The 18,122-nt window shown below is 45.3% G+C and overlaps 2 protein-coding genes across 2 annotated transcripts in view; one reads left to right on the top strand and one right to left on the bottom strand.

Annotated features, from left to right (window-relative positions):
• LOC146200520 (melatonin receptor type 1C-like) overlaps positions 1–18,122 on the bottom strand; it is a 153,683-nt gene that overhangs the window by 9,557 nt on the left and 126,004 nt on the right. The window lies entirely within an intron of this gene.
• Positions 1–18,122, top strand: part of LOC146200521 (chymotrypsinogen B-like) — a 65,273-nt gene that overhangs the window by 40,135 nt on the left and 7,016 nt on the right. The window contains exons 3-5 of the mRNA XM_084592387.1: positions 2,269–2,381; positions 10,845–11,104; positions 14,805–14,947. Of these exons, the coding sequence (XP_084448513.1) occupies positions 2,269–2,381; positions 10,845–11,104; positions 14,805–14,947 (516 nt within the window). The remainder of the gene's footprint in view (positions 1–2,268; positions 2,382–10,844; positions 11,105–14,804; positions 14,948–18,122) is intronic.

Genomic DNA, 18,122 nt, shown 5'->3' with positions numbered 1-18,122 from the left:
GCCTCGGTCTCTGCACAACAGATCTTAGGACCGTGCGCCGCGTAAGGTGGCGTCAGTGAGCAGGCCGGAAGTTTATAGAGGTGGTCGTGATTTGCGTTTCCGTTTGTTTTAACGTGTGCGTTTGCTTTAACTGACAATAAATTTTTAGCAGCAATTATATTTGTTGTCAGCTAAATCTGCAATTTCGTATGCTTTCACGGGTTTGTCCTAGCATATTTCTCTTTAACATTACGATATCAGCTATTTTTATTACATTTCGTAAAAGTTTATTTTCAATTATCAATAAACTATCAGAAACGAGGCCTTAGTCGAGGTCACATAGAAGTAGCCTGATGTGAAATTTCCTTGTTTCTGCCATATCGCTACAAACCATGGTTTCGCGGCGCTAACGATAAAGACACCTTCCTATAAGAACAACTGCAGCAGCGAACCACGCCGTCACCAACGATAACTTGACAAGGACAGCGCACTTGAAAAACGAATGTTACGACTATGGAATGTGCCATGCAACGTCAGCAAGTGAGGTTGCGAATACATTTTTAAGTAGAGTCACAAGGTGTCCCTTCGCCACTTGGTCCATACCGGTGTGAGCAATTTCATTTGCTGACTTTTACAGCACTGTCGGCACATTCGCTGCTTGGAAGCAGTGCGACGCATGCATGGGCCTTTCTGAGTTCTCGGCGGTTACGACCGTGCCATATTTCAGACTATTCCACTTCACCATATTACAGACCATTTCACTTTACTGTATTGCAGACCATATTGCTGACCATTTGCTCTGACCACCTGCCAAACAAGGCGAACTGATTGTGCCCTCGAATGACCTGACCGTTGGCTGGGAAGCAGCTGAACGCCCACTGCAAGTTTATCAGGAACTTGAGGGAGACGGGGCATCAGGAACTAAGAAAAATCTAGTCGTTGCTTGCGAACCCTCACAATGCGCTCAGGAGCCCCGCAGCCTCTCTTGCCGCTAGAGACATGTGCTGCGAATTTCAGTATCATATCTCTCACTACCAGCGACCAAGAATATTGTCCAATCTTATATGTGTCGTCGCTCACATTGGATAAACTGTTTCGTGAGGTCTCAAGCACATGGACCAATACGAGTAATTCAAACTACGTCCGGTAGAGCGGCTCCAACGCGCGATTTTTCTCGGCGGGTCTTTTAGGTTCGCAAGCCAACAGGGAAAGTGACGGAGCCTCTGAGTGAACAAGGACTGACCATTCACAACAATGAAAAAAAAAAAAACCGTTGAAGCGGATTTTAAGGGGTGGGCCTCCTCGTACCTGGGTACACGGGTTCAGTAGCCGAGCTCGCGTCTTGTACACTGAGCCACGGGGAAGGTGCTTTCACTCTTAATAACCAAGGTTAAGCAGAATAGAGCATACGTCATTTGACGCGGAAGATCCCAGATGGCGCCACAAACTCGTGGGCTCCGTAGAAATCCCGTAGAAACAGTTGAAATTCTTATCCTTTTATGTGATTGTATCCTTCCAGATGTCTATGCAGGCACAGTCGCTCCCCCTGAAGCTCTTCAATTCCGACAGAACACTGGTCGGGTAAATGAATCTGCGGTAGAAGTTAGTAAATGCTATTGGAAGATTGGTGGCTGAAGAGCAAAAAAAAAAGTGAAATAAGGTTAGAAATGCAGAAGTAAGAATTTCGTAACAAATATTACAGAGTACTTCACCGATTTATGACAACATTGAACATATATAAGGAGAAAAGCAGAGCAGGTGGCAACTGCCACCACCCTCTCTCCCAGCCACTTTCGAAGCGGGCGCTCAAGGTTATATTCCATCCACCTATTCACCCACGATCATCCAGCGCGCTGTTGCACAGAAGCTGATCTCGGAGGCTACGGTCAGGCCTCCGTAATTTTGAGGCGGTGGCTCCCAGATGGAACCGTACAGCTCAAACTGCAGCTTTACGTGCTTTGGCGTTATAATCGGTTTAAAAGAGGTAACCCCTGGCATTTTCTTTTTGTCTGCGATTACACATATAGACTTCATCTAGAAACCATTGAATGCTCTTTTAATCGCGAGTTTTGGAGCTAGGAATAGTTCAAGGGGCCGATACTTCTCTTGGATAATACGGCTCAGTTTGCGACTGATATAAAGTTACTTCGATGCGATTGCTTTTCATTTACGATGAGAGCTCTTTGATATCCGCCGCGCAGGGCAGGCTAGCGGGCGTACTTCACGAGGTCTATGTTTCTTACAGAGAGGACCTCTGACAGTCCTCCCCAGCTGAACCTTTCTGCGCAGTTGCGAAGGGATCGCAAGAAACCGATGCACCCAAAAGAGCCTGGCCGTACGTGCGTCGGCTCCGTGGTGTCTCGGAAACATGTACTCACGGCCGCCCGCTGCATTTGGCCTTTGTACGTCCCTCATGCGAACTACATCTCATAAACCATAGTCCCTATTAATACGCTCTAAGCGTATTCATCTCAAACAGAACGTTTGGCATTTGCCTATTATATATTATATTTTTGTGTTTCAACATTGTGCGAAGTCCTATTAAAATATTCGTTTATTACAGAAAAAGGTTATATTACTCCCTGTCTCCTAAGGTTCAGTTTGACGAGCTTTTTGCTTTGAACCGGCGGAGTGCAGGCTTGAATGACCTCATACTACGTGACTCGCTAAGGGGAAGCGCAGCGCTGCTTGCGCTCGCCGCGCTCCGCCGCGGTCATACCACATCAATAGGGCAAGATATAATAACAGTTGCTTCGCTTGTGGTTTTTCCTCCATTTGCTCATGAATGAGGCACTGGTGAAACCGAGTCAGTCAACTTTTCGGCGGCGTACTCAGATAGCTTTTGGTTCTATGTAACTGACCACGGCGGCGTTCAGACATGTAACGCAGCTGAGGGTGTTAAGATGTCTGGCTCCGGATAGGCTGCCATTGGAAACTGACCCTGGCAACATTTATAACGACAGAACCTTAGCTAGTGAGGCTATTTTAGTAGCTCTCTTCGAGGAACTTGAGGGTTGTTGTTTTTTCACTCGTTGCGTATCAGTTTCCTTGTTCCTATCTGTTTCTCCTCCTTATTTTCTTTTCTCTCTCCCACGTTTCTTTTTGTTATTCTTGGGACCAGCATTCTTTACCCCCCCTCCCCCCACTGCCCACTCTTCCTTCTCCTCTTTTTTTATTTCCCTCGTCTTCTTTTCTTGACTTCTCTCCCTTCCCACAGTTCCCCGCCCCTTCCTTCATCGTGGTCCCTTGCTAGCACATCGCAAGGTTCTTGGCACGCTGGGTCCAGCCTTGTGGTTTTTTTTTTTCGTCTCTATAATGAGCCATTTTGTCGCGGGGCATTTTATAAACCACTTTTCCCGCCCAACATTTGTGCAATAGTTTTCTTTTTCTTCCCATTGGCTTTCTTTCAATTTTTCCATTTTCTTTTATTTTGAATTGGTTTTTGCCTGCGATAACCACTAGTTTGGTGCGGGCTTTCTCTCACATTTATTTAGTTTTTTCTTTGTCATTTTGAGAGTTTACAATAAAGGGCAAGAAATTGGATATCACAGAGCTTAGTGAGGTAATGAGGCCATGTGAAGCATATACTGTACAGAAGTGCGGGTATGTATTGCGTTATCGAGGTTTACCGGAGAGATGAGAACTAAGAGTAGGGTTCCTTGTCAACAGGCATATACATGGTAATATACATTGACAAGACGGTGTCAGGCATCGTAATTAAGATAAATAACTCGTTTAAAATGAAGGTTGTACTGGCCTAGGCGCCTACATGTAGTCACAATGACCAGGCAATCCAAAACTTGTACGGAGATTCAGAATTGGCAACGGGGAAAGAAAAGCACAGTGTACTGTGCTGATGCGCTCCTTCAGTGCTGAGGTAGTAAGCGGTTAGGATGCTCGAGTTCTGTGCCCAAGTGTGCGGGATCGGATTCCGCTGCGGCCGCTCGATGTGCCTGCGGAGCATGGATGCCACTTGGGTTCCCAAAATGTTACTCCCAGCATAACGTTTGTTTTTGTGATATCTGCTGAGGGCACGCTATATGCGGCAAATGAAACGGCGCTTTTTCTATTCCTTCTCTCCCGTGATGTTCTTTCCGAGAACTGCGCCTGCAGATCACTCTTTAATAGCTGCTTTCCTCATAACATAACAAGCAGCAACTCGCTCGTGGAGAACGTTTGTCTCTCTGGCTTAGACGCCGTAAGGACCTGATAAACTTGTTTTACGTCGAAACATTTTGGCCATGATTCTGACGAATGTTGCCTCCTTTATTCCACCAATCGCCATAATTACAAAGTTATGAGACCGTGATGCCATGGACACCTCTTTACTGTGCAGTGGTATATCGAACATTATTATTTTCTGTATTTGATTTTCCCAGATGGGCTTGAATGCCAAGTTTAAATCCACAGTATGGCTCATAATGTTAGAGAAACACTCGAAAAAAAATCCACTTTCTTTGTGTCGAAGATACCTTCTACCTCGGCGTTCTCATTGAGGGCACTCCAAAAGTACAGAAAAAGAAATCGTATCAGAGTTGTCAAGAATATTTCGCGATGTCGAATTCCAATTATGAAGCTGATGATGCGCACATAAACACATAGCTAAATTTTGAGTATTAAACTTTAGTCAATACAGACATAACACAGCTTTGAAGCCCAGACTATCGCTAGATCTGAACCATATATAAAACAGCTATTATTCCTCTGATAAAGCTTACGGCTTGTGGTTGAATTGTTACCGCGCTTTTTTCGCTCGAAGAACTGCTCCAATAGCTAACCAGATTTCAAAGGCAGCATCTTTGTGGCACTGCTGAAATGATGTACGGGTATCTGGAGGTTGTTCTAAGATGGTAAAGCAAAAACCAATTAAGTGTAGAAAAAGCCCAGAAGCTGCAGATGGAATAGACGTGAAAAAAGATAGTCGGTCAAAATATAACGCTCAGTGACAAAGCCAAACTAAGCGCACAATATAAAACCAACCATAAACGAGTGTGCTTCTACTTTTTATTCGAAGAAGTTAGCGGTGTTGGCAGCGAGAACAAATCGCGCCATTTATGCTTTGTGTGCGCCGGTATGGCCCTGTCATTGCTTGCACCCACTCTGTTTCAAGCAGTGGCCATCAAAATGGCTACATGCGAGTGCCTCAACTTTTCTTCGTTTTTTCTCGGTGATACACGGCTTAAACGCTAAATAATTGTCATGTATGCTAGCAGAAACGGGAGGATAGTGATTCATGCAAACAATTTTGATATGTGAGCTGCCATACATGCAATTGTAATGCTGAAAGAGAAGTTCGTGCAAACATGAGGCCTAGTCGCCGAAGAGTGCACGTTTTTTTTTTAGCCAGATTACTGGATCGACAGGCGATAAAGCCACTTTGAGTTTTGTTTTTGCCAAATCATAAAAGCTTCCACACCAGCATAGAGGGATGAAACAGGATGAGCTACAAAAATTAACAATAAGGGTATCGTATGCCACGTCATGAACATGGCAAGAATAGCGCATTCTCAAGCACTGTAAGTGGTAAGGGTCGCCCGACTTAGAGCAGGTGGTGGTCGCAGCTAGAGGCCGCGCAAGGGAAATAACTAGGGGAATCACACTGGCCTGGAATGCAACTGGCAGGTACTCGCAAATCACCGCTAATCGCGGCCTAAAAGAATCTCTAAGGACGAAAGTATAAAAGCGGTATCATACCGGTACTCACATTGTGACTGAAACGTGGTGGCTAAAACTAAATATGCTCTACTTAGGTTAAGGTCAACTCAGGAAGCTATGGAACTGAAAATTGTAGGTGTATCTTTAAGCGGCAGGAAGCGCGCAGTATTGACCAAGGAACAAACTCGGGTTAATGGCATGTAGTCGATATCAAGAAGAAATGAGGTTGAGCAGGACATGTAATACATCCCATTATCTTGCGGTAAACTTTACGTCGGCCAAGCGGGCAGATGCCTTAACGAGCGCCTAAGCGAACTCAACAATGTTTTTTAACACAGTTAAAGGGCATCCCGGTATCCTTTGCAGAGATTGTAAAGTTTAGGACTGCCAACCATGTTTTCAACAAACAAAAGTGTTAAACAGGCATCGGGACAAGTTAATCCGCGAAATTAATGAAGCCACGAAAATTGCCTGCTAAAAGGACGCCTTTGTCAGCAGCCCGTCCTTGGCGTTGTGAGCTAAGGAACTAAGATTTCTAGCAATAGGGAAGTGACGAGGCGGCATTAGTTGTGCTTTTCACGTGCATAATGAAATGTGTATCCCCTTTATGTTTTCTATTTTTGTTTGGAGCCTGAGCTATATATTTCCACGTTCCAAGCAATAAACCTCAGTTGCAAGTCAGCGCTTGTTCGTGTTTGTCTTCCTTCCTTCCTTGTCTAAGTCGCTCTGTTCTTCTTCATAAAGAAAGAAAGATAACTATGTGCGTTCAAGGTAACAAAGTGCATTCTAAGGGAAGGCAAGCGCAGCAGGAGATGGCAGAAAATTAGTTGGTCAGATCAGCTTAAGAAGTTTGTAGAGCTCAAGTAGACGTAGCTAGGAAAAAACCGGCTCAGTTGGAGATATGGGGGACGCCTTTCGCTCACAGAGTATTGTCCAGCTGATGATGATGATCATAATGAGGAACAACTCTAGAGGCATTTTGGCCTAAGAGTTCAGCAGTTATATTTCCTCATCGATGATATTTGGTATAAGGATTCCTGAATGACCTTCTACATGGTCACTAAATAAACTTCAGCCCCGCCGCGCTGGTGCAGTAGTTTGGACGCCCGGCTAATGTGTCAAAGTACCCGGGTTCGAACCCGACCACCGGCTGCTGCGTTCGGATGGAGGCGAAACAGAGTGGCGTCCGTGTGCTGTGAGTTGTTAGTGCACGTTAAAGAATACCAGAAGGACGAAATATCCGGAGTCCTCCACGACGGCGTCTCTCATATCCTGAGTCGCTTTGGGATGGCAAACCCTAAATGATGAACCAAACCACTAAATGAATGTCAGTGTGTTACTTTCAAACGAAATTTGCCGATGAGTATCCCTCTTACAACGTCGACGGGCCCGCTTATACGGCTGGGCGTCCACAACACGGTAGACGAACTGATAGAGGCGCACCTCACGGCGCAGATGGTACTACTCTCCACGACGCTGAATGGCCGACAAGTCTTGAATGACTTGAGCATCAATTGCCCCCGACAGCTAGACCCAGAAAGCGACATCCCAGCCTCATGGAAAGGACAATTCAAGGGAACTCCATTGCCGATGAATATGCACCCAGATTGTCATCAGTCAAGACAACAAGCACGAGGGGAAGCTATAAAAAGGCACTATGGCGGGCGCCAGGGCATGTTCTATGTCTTATGCCCAAGTCCTGAACGGGGAATGGCGGCCGTTGGGGTAGTGCACCAAAATCAAACAGTGGGCGGACTAATATTGCCCAACCACGATACATTGGCTGCGGAAGAAGTGGCGGTTGCCCTACTGCAACACGCACTACCTAAGAATGCATTCTTACAGATTCACAGACATCATATCACATTTAGCTCAGGGCAGGATTACACCGCTAGCAATTAAAATCCTGCAAGATAGTCACATCTGTGGCTATCAAACCACACATAAATACTTAGTATGGTTACCAGGTCACCAGGGCATCCCAGGGAACGAGTGCGCACACACCTCAGCCCGAGCATTTCTCCCCCGGTCACCCAATGCGGATTTCGTGGAGCCTCCTATCTCATTGCTAGCTTACCTGAAATACTTCAGCACGTAAGGTTATCTCGCCAGGTCTACCCTCCACCAGCTACGTCGCTGGACAAAGAGGAGACGTACACCTCCGCAGGCTACAAAGCAACACTTTTAACAACCCACGAAGACTTACATGCAATAGATCCAGTGATTGGACTCACAATTCAAATTCTGTGGGGGGAAGGCGGACCTTTACCATATGATGTGAGCCTACCAACGAAATCAGACTATCGCTAGCCAGCCAGTGCAGGAGGGGTGGAAGGCAGCTCTTACCAGCTCGGATGCAAGGAGTCGAAAAGAATTTCTCGAAAGATCGCAGACAGCAGCCTACGCCAATTGGGTTCCGGCTTGAGGACTCCGACCGCCGCTACAACTTCCTAAACATTTTAAATAAAATATTTTCACCACCACTACTTTACTTCCGAATGCGAAATGTGAGCGCAGCTCAACACCTGTTTCTTCTTTTTCGATAGATGGAGGCAAAGATTTTGAGGAAGACATGTATGTACAATTACAGACAGTTATTTTATTTTTCACTCATATTCCTTCAAGAAACACTCGACCAACAGTTCTTGACTCTCATGACGGAAGCTTTGTGGTCAGAAAAATGAATAGAGCAATTAGGATATCAGGAGGTTGCGGGAGGAGGCACTTGGACCCATAGGAACGTCGCGCGGCGAAGTGACTAATGCCACGAGCTGCAGACGAGAAGAAAGAACCATCGCAAATATCTTAAACTGACTTGAAAACGCTGTAGCCAATGTTAGCAAGTGTCTCATCGAATTTTTAGCAGTATGCTTAAAGGAAAATGAGGACGGGCTAGACTGGGCCAGGCCTTTCTCGAAAGTCAAGGGACGATCGACTAGAGATCCGGACTAACAAACTAGCTCTATATACGCAAACTATATTAAAATATGATGCTTTTCTCTGCGAGTGGGTGAATTCTTAGTCACGGCACATGTTACCTTGCAGTTCGGTGCGGGCGCTCGCATTATTCATGAATTATTATCTTTGCAGTGTGTACCATATGTGGTCACGTCTTCTACTTAAGGCGTACACCTCAGGATGTCAAATGTAGAAACTATGAAGACATAGCGAACCTTAATGACATGCACTGGGCTTGCCCAGCGCTAAACGTGATGCAGGGAAATAAAGAATCATGGCAATCCTCTCTTCACAACCAGGAAGATGACCAAAAACAAGTAATCCGTCAAGCCCAGGCCGCCGCCGGAAGCCAACTGATTCTGGCTGACGTCTAGGGGGAAAATAAACGATGAAAGAATGAGCTGCGTTTCGCCGCATCATCCATACTATTTGAAGGGTGCAAATAAAGGGCTTTCTCTCTCTCTTTCTCTCTCTGAAGCATGTCTTTCATAATTGGTTCACAGGAATGTAAAGGCGCAGTATCTGCCACACTTGCTTCTATGGATACCTGAATCGCACTGTACGGGAAGCAAGGAAGGTGGGAGTGAAAGTGGATCTGGTCACAATGGAAAGACGCAATATCTGTCACGCATGATTCTGTGGACACCTGATCACGCCGTAACGGAAGGAAGGAAGGTGGGAGTGAAATTGGAGCTGGTTACGAGGACCAACGCTGACGGCGGCGACGACGCGAAACCGAAGAGCGGGGCCAAAGAGCTGTTCTCTAAAATTATTCTGTGACGAATGAAAGCCTTGCCATCCAATCTGCAGTTCACAGCTTTGGTGTTTGCCTCGATAAAGCCTGGGGGTTTGTATGCTGTACAGAACGTATGAAGTTATCACCTCGTGACCATCATCTGCGAGACTTTACACACTGTGGCGCGTTAACACCTTCTATTATCCTCCAATTAGCCCAGCCCTGCGCTAGCTGCATTCACGTGACCCTTGCGACGTTCTTGACCTCATCCACTTATCTGACTTTCTGACGCCCCCTGCTAGGCTTTCCTTCCCTTGGTATCCAATTTGTTGCCCTTTTCGACCATCGGTTATTCTTTCTTCGCACCTTTCCTGTGCATCCCCATGCTCTCTTCCTGATTACCGCTATGATGTCATTAGCTCGCGTTTTTCCTCTGACCCACTCTGCGCACTTCTTGTCTCTTAACGTTTAACCTACCATTTTCAGTTTCATAGTTATCTGCGCTGTGCTCAACTTTAGTAGAACCCTTTTCGTTAGCCTGCGTATTTTAGCCCCATAGGTGAGTACAGGTAATATGCAACTGTTATATACGTTTCTCTTAAGCCAAACCGGTAAGCTGCAAGTCATAATCTACGATTACGTGCCAAACATGCTCCGTCTTAATCTTACTCTCTTGATTATTTTTCTTACTTTGTTACTTGACAAGATGATGTCATCAGCGGATCGCGGATTACTGAAGTATTCTCTGTCAACTCTTATCTCTTGCTGCTCACATTCCAAGTCTGCGAATATTTCCTCTAAGCAAGCTATGAGTAGTACTGCGGAAATCGTATGTCGTTGCCTAAACCTTTCGGTGTGGGAATTTTATTACCTCATTTATGCCGAACTGCGGGTTTTGTGCAGCCAATACCTTCTTCCAGTATCTTCCAGTATTTTAACATACAGCTCATCTACTTACTGATTTCTCAATACCTTCAATAGCTAGTAATCAGAAATGTCCTCGACGATGTATTCTTATAAAAACCAGGCTAAATTTCTCTATCGCTCACTTCAGCGCGAAGCCACATGTGTTTCTTTTGAACACACGGGTCATTTTATGTTCGAGGTTACGCGGCTAATGAGGATGTTTCATATAATGAGACCCGCCATAGTGATGCAGTTGCTACGGTGGTCGAATGTTGCACCCAAGAAGGCGGGATCGAATCCCGGTCGCGGCGCCCATTTCTTGGTGGAGGCGAAAATCAAGGTGCCCTTGTGCCGTGCGACGTCAGCGCACGTTAAGAACCCCAGATTTTCGAGATATCTGGATCGCTCTACTACAGCATCTGTAATGTTTTAAGTCGATTTTGGTACGTTAAATTCAATAAACTAACCCAAACCATCATATAATATCGGTCATGGAAAAGCAGGGACCTTCATAATGAACACGTGATCTTTGAGCTTTATTTTTATGTATTATGTCACAATTCACGTCTTCTTTTTGTTCTGGCATTCTTATATTTTTGCCGAGACACAGAAAGATGCGGCCGCTGTACACCGTGTACTATGGATCAGCTGTATGGCACGAGCAGAAACCTACAGGAGTGATCCGCGCCCTGCGGCACCCCGGCTGCCGCTCATTCGGTCGGGGAAGGCGCCTAGTGAACGATGTGGCGGTGCTCGAGACTGAGCAAGAGTTCCCTGGAAGGCTGGACGCCGTGTCCCTGCCAAAGAACTTGGGAAACATCACGGGACGCATAGTGGAGACGGCAGGATGGGGCAACACCGACGAAGAGCGTGAGTGCCAGGTGCAGTTTGTGACTGCGACCACTCTCTTATTGACTACTTACCTCGGAAGCTGTATTGAGATGACATCCATAAGAGGCAGATAATAGAAAATAGCCAGCCATCTTTTAGTCACTGCAGTTTGTGCTGCGTGCGAAGCGCTAGGCTGTGACCAAAACGTTTAACCAGACAAGCATACTGCAATGTCTTGTGGATTGCAGTGCCTGTAAACGAGTTTCCTACCACCTCATCATCATTATCAGCCAGGCTATGCCCACTGCAGGGCTAATGCACATTCCATATTCCTTCAAATAACGCTGTTCTTTGCTAGCTGCATCCTCACGACCCTGTGAACAGCTTCATCCGCCCACCTGACTTTCTGCCGCCTCCTGCTATGCGCTCCTTCCTTTGGTATCCAACTTGCTACACTTTTCGACCATCGGCTACTCTTTTTTCGCACTACATGCCTTGCCCATGCCCATTTATTCTTCTTGGTTTAAATTAGAATGTCATTCGGTCGAGTTATTTCTCTAAACCACTCTGCACGCTCCCTATCACTTAACGTTACACCTACTATTTTTCGTTCCATTGCACCTTGCGCTGTCCTCAGCTTAAGTAGAACCTCCGCGTTTCAGCGTCACAGGTGAGTGCTACCTGCCACCTGTCATCCATGGTTGACAGCGCTTAACCATGCGGACAGAGTAATGAACACACAAAATGCGACGACACAGGCGCTGAGCTCCACGTTTATGCGGGAACCACCGATACTCTACTAATAGTGGCGATATTTGACACTCCTGGCAAGAAAAAGAAACCTGACAAATACCAAAAGATAGTACCGGAAGGGACAAACCCGAGCTATGTGAGAAGAAAATATGAAAGTCATTTTTAAGCCGCCAACAAGTGGAACATTGGAGTAATAAGGGCAAATTAATCTTCATAAACTGATCCGGAAACATTAAAAAAGTCATACGATCACACAAATCAAGCGCGGTGAATAAAGGAAGACGTAGTGGCAGGAAAATGGAAAAGATGCACAGAGGGAACAGAAAATGGGTGACAGGGGTAACGCTAACAATTAACATAGTTAAGCGCATAGATGCAGCGCACTAAATACTAAAAGAAAAGATGCATGAGCAACAATATTATTTATACTCGGTACATGGCGGAAGGACACGTTGGACATGTGCCGTTTTAATGCAGAAGCGCTTGTTGCTAAAACAAGCTAACAATCATAACGTAAGAATAATATAATTCTGACTGCGTGCTTAATTACTACCTCAAGAGCCCGTCGATATTGGCCTCCTCGACAATGTCTACACGAAGCCCAAAACAAGTTCGAGGATCGCTAAGGGCACATAATATAGTGAAGGTTTAAGAAAAAAAAAGGAAGAATATGCGAATAAACTATTTTTGCTGAAGGAACAAAGAGCACTCAGTGTGCCACCATCCATGCCGTGATTGAAAGAGATGCAGCCGACACCCTGAATAGCAGACTACGGGGGGATGGTATCTCGCTGTGACGTCATCGGCCAATGGTTGCCATACCAGGAAGCTGATTACAAAATTAAGCTTAAAATTTCACTTTAAATTATCTACTGCACCGAATGAGCTCAAATTTGTAGGAATATTAATTTAACTTGTTTGGACTGAAATGCAATAATCAATGTATGCTCATTTTGTTAGCTGACCGCTTTAAGGATATGAAGTGGCAGCCGTAACAGCTGCCGTCCGCGGGTCGCCTTGCGATTCCTTGCTCACGTAGTACATGAACTTTGCAACTGCACGATGGCTCGTTTTTGTTCAATACGTGGCAATTAATTTTGGTATGTGCTCCTGGAAAACCTTTCGCATGAAACAAAAGGCGCTGGTACCAGCCAAACGGTTAATAGGCTCCACTTTAATCAGCGCTATCCATGGTACGAACGCCATAACCGAAGGCTTTAGTTTTTTTTTTTTAAATAGATGCTATTCTCTTATTTTATGACGACATTATCTCAGTAATACGTTTTATCATAGAGTAGCAACCCACCAGATTAAGTGGAAGACCACATGAACGGATATAAAGCCCACTTTAACGAAACCGTAAAAAGGTACTAGGGGTAGCATGCCTGAATGGGAATTCATGGGTCCTGTAGATTTTGATTGCCCTCTACGTCACAGCGATAAGCCTGAGTTAGCTTTGTCACGTGGTGTCATGAGGTCACACTACCCTACGACCAATGTGTGCCCGCCATGTCAGCTGCCACTATACCACCAGCCAGAGCCATGCCCGTATTTGTCATTAACAACGCCGATGGCATATTTACTGCAGAATGATGTCTTTAATTATATTTTGTTAAAAGCAGCACTCACAAATACCCTAGCGTAACACAATATGAGTTATGTAAATAACTTATTTGCTTACACGTGCACAGAGAGAGAGAGAGAGATGCATGTACGGCAAATAGACTTAACGCCATTTCGTAAACGTTCAGCTTTTTGAAGTGGGGACGCCCACAACGCACATGCATACATATTGGAAGGCATATCGAAGCGAAACCATGCACATACATATTTTACAGATTATTCAGGTTTCATCGCTGAGTATTAGCATTTAGTGCAATATGTATATGCAGAGAAATTGATACATAATGTGGAATTGGCTTGAAACGGCTATGAAAGCTCTCTGAACATTCTATTTATTGTTAACTATGATTAGTTTTTTGCTGAACTATTCCTAGACCAGTTCGCGATCACTTAGCACATATTATAACAAAGCTATATGATCATGTCCGTGCTTACGCACTAAGAATGTACCATCGGCATAGTGGCATTAACAGCAATGATTGTATGAACAACTCAAACCATTTAGATATGCATTAAGCAGTGCTACGAACGGCTAGACACGTAGCGTACAAGAAGAAAATAACATGATTCTCTGAAGCCATAATTATGAAGCTTGTTTGGCAGCACAAGTCGATTACCAATGTCAAAAACCTTCGACACGTCCAAAAACTAAGTCCACATAAATATGTCATTGCATCGTTTAATACATTACGCGCACATAGTTCTCAAATGTATTCTGTATATAATGGCCTCGAACAAATTAGAAGCTAATATACGAGAACATGCCATCCGCACAAAACCAACTGGTTCCCTCCAAATATGTGTACGATCTGATACAAGAGCAAGGGACGATAATAATGGTATAACACGAATATTTTAGATTGTTTCATTGTTTATTGTTTCTGTGTGCTAGTAAACAGCAAGCGCCGCCATCTTCAAATCATCCGTAACTATTTTAAGGGAATTAATGTCATTCCTAACCGCGGCAAGCATTACTCTCATCCATATTGCCATAATTATTGCCTCTATTACTTCCTATTATGATAACTTCATATCTGGTATAGAATATTTAAGGCTGCGCTCATATCAGGGTCTGGAGAAGAGATCGTGCGAAAACAGTAAAGCAGAGAAGCCGTGTCAGCGGCAAGAAAACTTGAGTGAAGTCGGTTTATTATGTGAGATTTTTATTCAGCGCGCATTAGGTAGCGAAAGTAAACGAAGGAACAAAGTGCAAGCGTTCATTCTTGTCGAAGTGTCGCCCAGAACTAAGGTGCGAATGCATAAAAAAAGCTAGCTATGTCTCCTTCAATAAACTCAAAAGGTGCCTGGAAAGCTTAACTCAGTCAAAACTTCACACAAAAACATGTTCTATTTCTGAGTGCAGAGGAGGCTCGGTTGAATCACAGCGACCACCTTCAGCGGGTCACCCTCCGCTTGCGCAGTGAGGAGCGGTGCAGGGAAGCCTACCCGTCTGCCGATCTCAAGGGGCAGATCTGCGCTACCGCAAAGGACGGCCAGCCGCATCTGGTGAGATTCTGCATTTTGCGGCATATAGGAAATAAGGCCTCACCTAGCGCATAACATATTCCCGAGCACAAAGCTTCAGTGAACGACAACAATGCATCTCGTCCTCTTTTCAAGCCGGTACATCAATGACCGCTGAAATTACTCTTAGCAGCAAATGTACTCCCAGATTTGTCCTTTGTTTACAGGTTTGTAAAGAAAGTAAATGTTTTAATCTCTACGTCATGTCATAAACCGGTAGCCACATTTACGTACGAATGAAGCTCGTTACCATTGTCTTTCCCTCAATACAGCCTGAGCAGGTTATGTGCTAATAACTCCAACACAAAGAAGCTCATGCGGGAGGCAAAAAGAAATCTTATGTGCCATCCCAACTAATCGGCCACTCGCGTCCCACCACGGTACAGACCTCGCCAGAACTGCTGCGTGAGGAGGTATGAGAGATCGAGTGAAGGAAGAGCCACGTTTCAAAAAAACCACCTTCGCTTCCCATATGATCGAGAGGTAGATCTGCGCCCCCCTTCGATTCAGTAAACGCTTAACAATTGCGCCAAAGAAATCCATGCTAGTACTGACCCTGATTTAGAGACAGGCATGTTTTATTTCTCAGCAGACTGTAGGATGCTTGAAGTACTTTGTTTAAAATCATATCTGCTTCTCTTAGTCCTCTTTCTCATAGCCATGTCCCTTATTTGGCCGGCTTTGATAAGTCGTCTCTTCAGCCGGAACTTGCACCCTGCACTAATTTCGTAAACATACAACTAGAACCTACTTTAAACCCATCACCGGGGTTAGTTGGTGAGGTAGTTGGTCACTGCAGGAAAACATTGTATTCTGGGTCCCATACGTGAGCAGCCACGCGGAATTTAGTGAATGTGCTTGGTTTTATTCAGTGCCCTTTCGTGCTCGAGCAAAATATGGGATTAATTAGCTGCTTTTTACACCCCATAACTGAAAAAATGAGGTTAAAACCAATTTCCAGCTAAAATTGTGCCGTTAATTTATATTTCACAACCTGTAACTACTGGGTCCTCCAAGGAAAAAGTGAAACATCTTGTGTTGTATAGACAATGTTATTACTCTCGTTTCTTTTTTTCTGCACATGTGCATGTGCTAGAAACCTTCTACAAAAAACATAAGGTGCTGGTATCAGCCAGGAGGCTTATCGGCACCACAGTACTCAGCGCTATTTATGATTAGAACGCCACACCCTAAGGTCTTTAAAACGAAAGCTGCGATATTGAACGGGTGGTATCGCTGCGTACGCACAAAAGCAAACAAAGCCTTGCAAACGCACGGAAGAGTTGCGCAGCAGGTTTTAATATAAGCGACCATAATAGTACAATACATATATGCTGGAATATCTGTCTCGGGACATAATGTACTGAAAGAAAGCATTTCGTGCCCCGATCCGAAGAGCTCTTCAGTTAAGTTCCGTCAAGAAGCTGCAAGAAATAAATTACAATAGAGGATAAAAAAACTTCCAATAACCCGCAACAATAGAAATTCGGCAGAGACATGCACCTTTGACTGTTTAAGTGTGCAAATGAGACAATGTCAGAATTCATGTCAGTTATTTGGTTTGGTTATGAGGTTTAACGTGCCAAAGCGTCTCAGGCTATTAGAGACGCCGTAGAGGGAGGCCCCGGAAATTTCGTGCAACCAGGGCTCTTTAAGGCGCACTCACAGCACAGCTCACAGGAGCCTTGCTTTTTTCGTCTCCACCGAAAAACGGCTGCCCCAGCCGTGATTCGATCCCGCATCCTTGGACACAGCAGCCGAGCATCGTAGCACTGCTCTACACAGCAACGATATGTTCATGGATATGCGTACTGTTTGTACATCTGTACACCTTACAGTACGTTACTAATAAAGTTCTGACTTACGCTACTGGCACAATAGATTCCACGCATCGTTCAGTACCTCAGTCATGGTTTGGTACAACCGACGAGGAGAGCAGCAGGGTGAAGACAGCGAACGTCGGTATCAGCACAAAGCTAGACTGTTCACAAGACTGGTACACTGAAGGCCAATTGACTGTCGGACTAGAAAATCCACTCATCACGGCTCTAAAATAGCCTTTTGGTACTTAACAAAGAGTTCTATCCATGCATCCACAAACCACTTTAGGGTGTGCAGACCATTGGGACTCGTGAAATACACCGAGAACGACCTTATAGTTATTGTCGCCCTATGGACTGAGCATTCGATACGGTCCGAAGTAGTATCGGAGGAGTTCCCCGCATTGTCCGCGTCGCCAAATGGGAACCACACCCACACACGGTCGCCAGGGACTACGTTATGGGTGTCACGACTGCGGCGATTCTAGCCGTCGCCATCCCGGAGTTTGTCCTGCTTGCGCAACTAGGCCAGTGACAAGCCGCTTCGGCCCGTTCCAGGGAGGTGTAAGTGTTAGTGTATAAGCTAGGGTAGCCAAATTCACTAGCATCATGTCGAGCATCTTCGTTGCTACTCGGCTGTAAATAAGGTGGAAGTGGACAAGTGCATTTTTTTCTTGCGCGGCTGTGTTGCGGGCGCCGGTCACATAGCGAAGGACTTCTGCCCACGTTTTGTGTTTTATATCGACGCGTATGGAAACCATGCCTGAGCCCACGCGGTTCAGTCTGCGCCACCTCAATCAACGCAGCTTACTGGCTGGAATTAAAATATAAAGATTAGCTATATCAAATTGTTTTAACTAACGTGAGTTCAGTTTAGTTGAAAGTCCTTTATTCATTACGGAGGCCCATGGTCATCAATGGGGGTAACGGGGAGTAGGCAGAATCTGCAGTATTGGCACATGCCGTGGTCACTCATATCACATTGCTCTGACCGGGCCACTAAGGAAGCCATACTTGGTAAATAATATTTGCGTGTTATAGTCCGTTGCCAGAAGGGGATGGTAGTTCAGGCGGCAGGGTTCGATCTCGGAGCGTCCAGTAGGAAAAGTACGGTAATCCCAGAATAGAAGCGATATGCCGCCGCGCGTTAGAGTCGTGCAATCGGGGCACGTAATCATTTCCTCTGTGTACTGCTGCACTGACGCCAGCGGGCCATAATACGGGGCGTGTAAGCGGCGTGGGCGATCAGCTTATTCGAGAAGACTTTGTGACATCGGGTGAGATTGGTCCTAAGAGTAAACGGTGAGTCCAATGTGGCCACCTGCATGCGATGCTGA

Source organism: Amblyomma maculatum, chromosome 2 (assembly GCF_055883805.1).
Source record: "Amblyomma maculatum isolate TAMU_Amacu chromosome 2, ASM5588380v1, whole genome shotgun sequence".
NCBI lineage: Eukaryota > Metazoa > Arthropoda > Arachnida > Ixodida > Ixodidae > Amblyomma > Amblyomma maculatum.
Note: the sequence above shows the minus strand (reverse complement) of the source record. Positions and strands in the feature narration are given on the sequence as shown.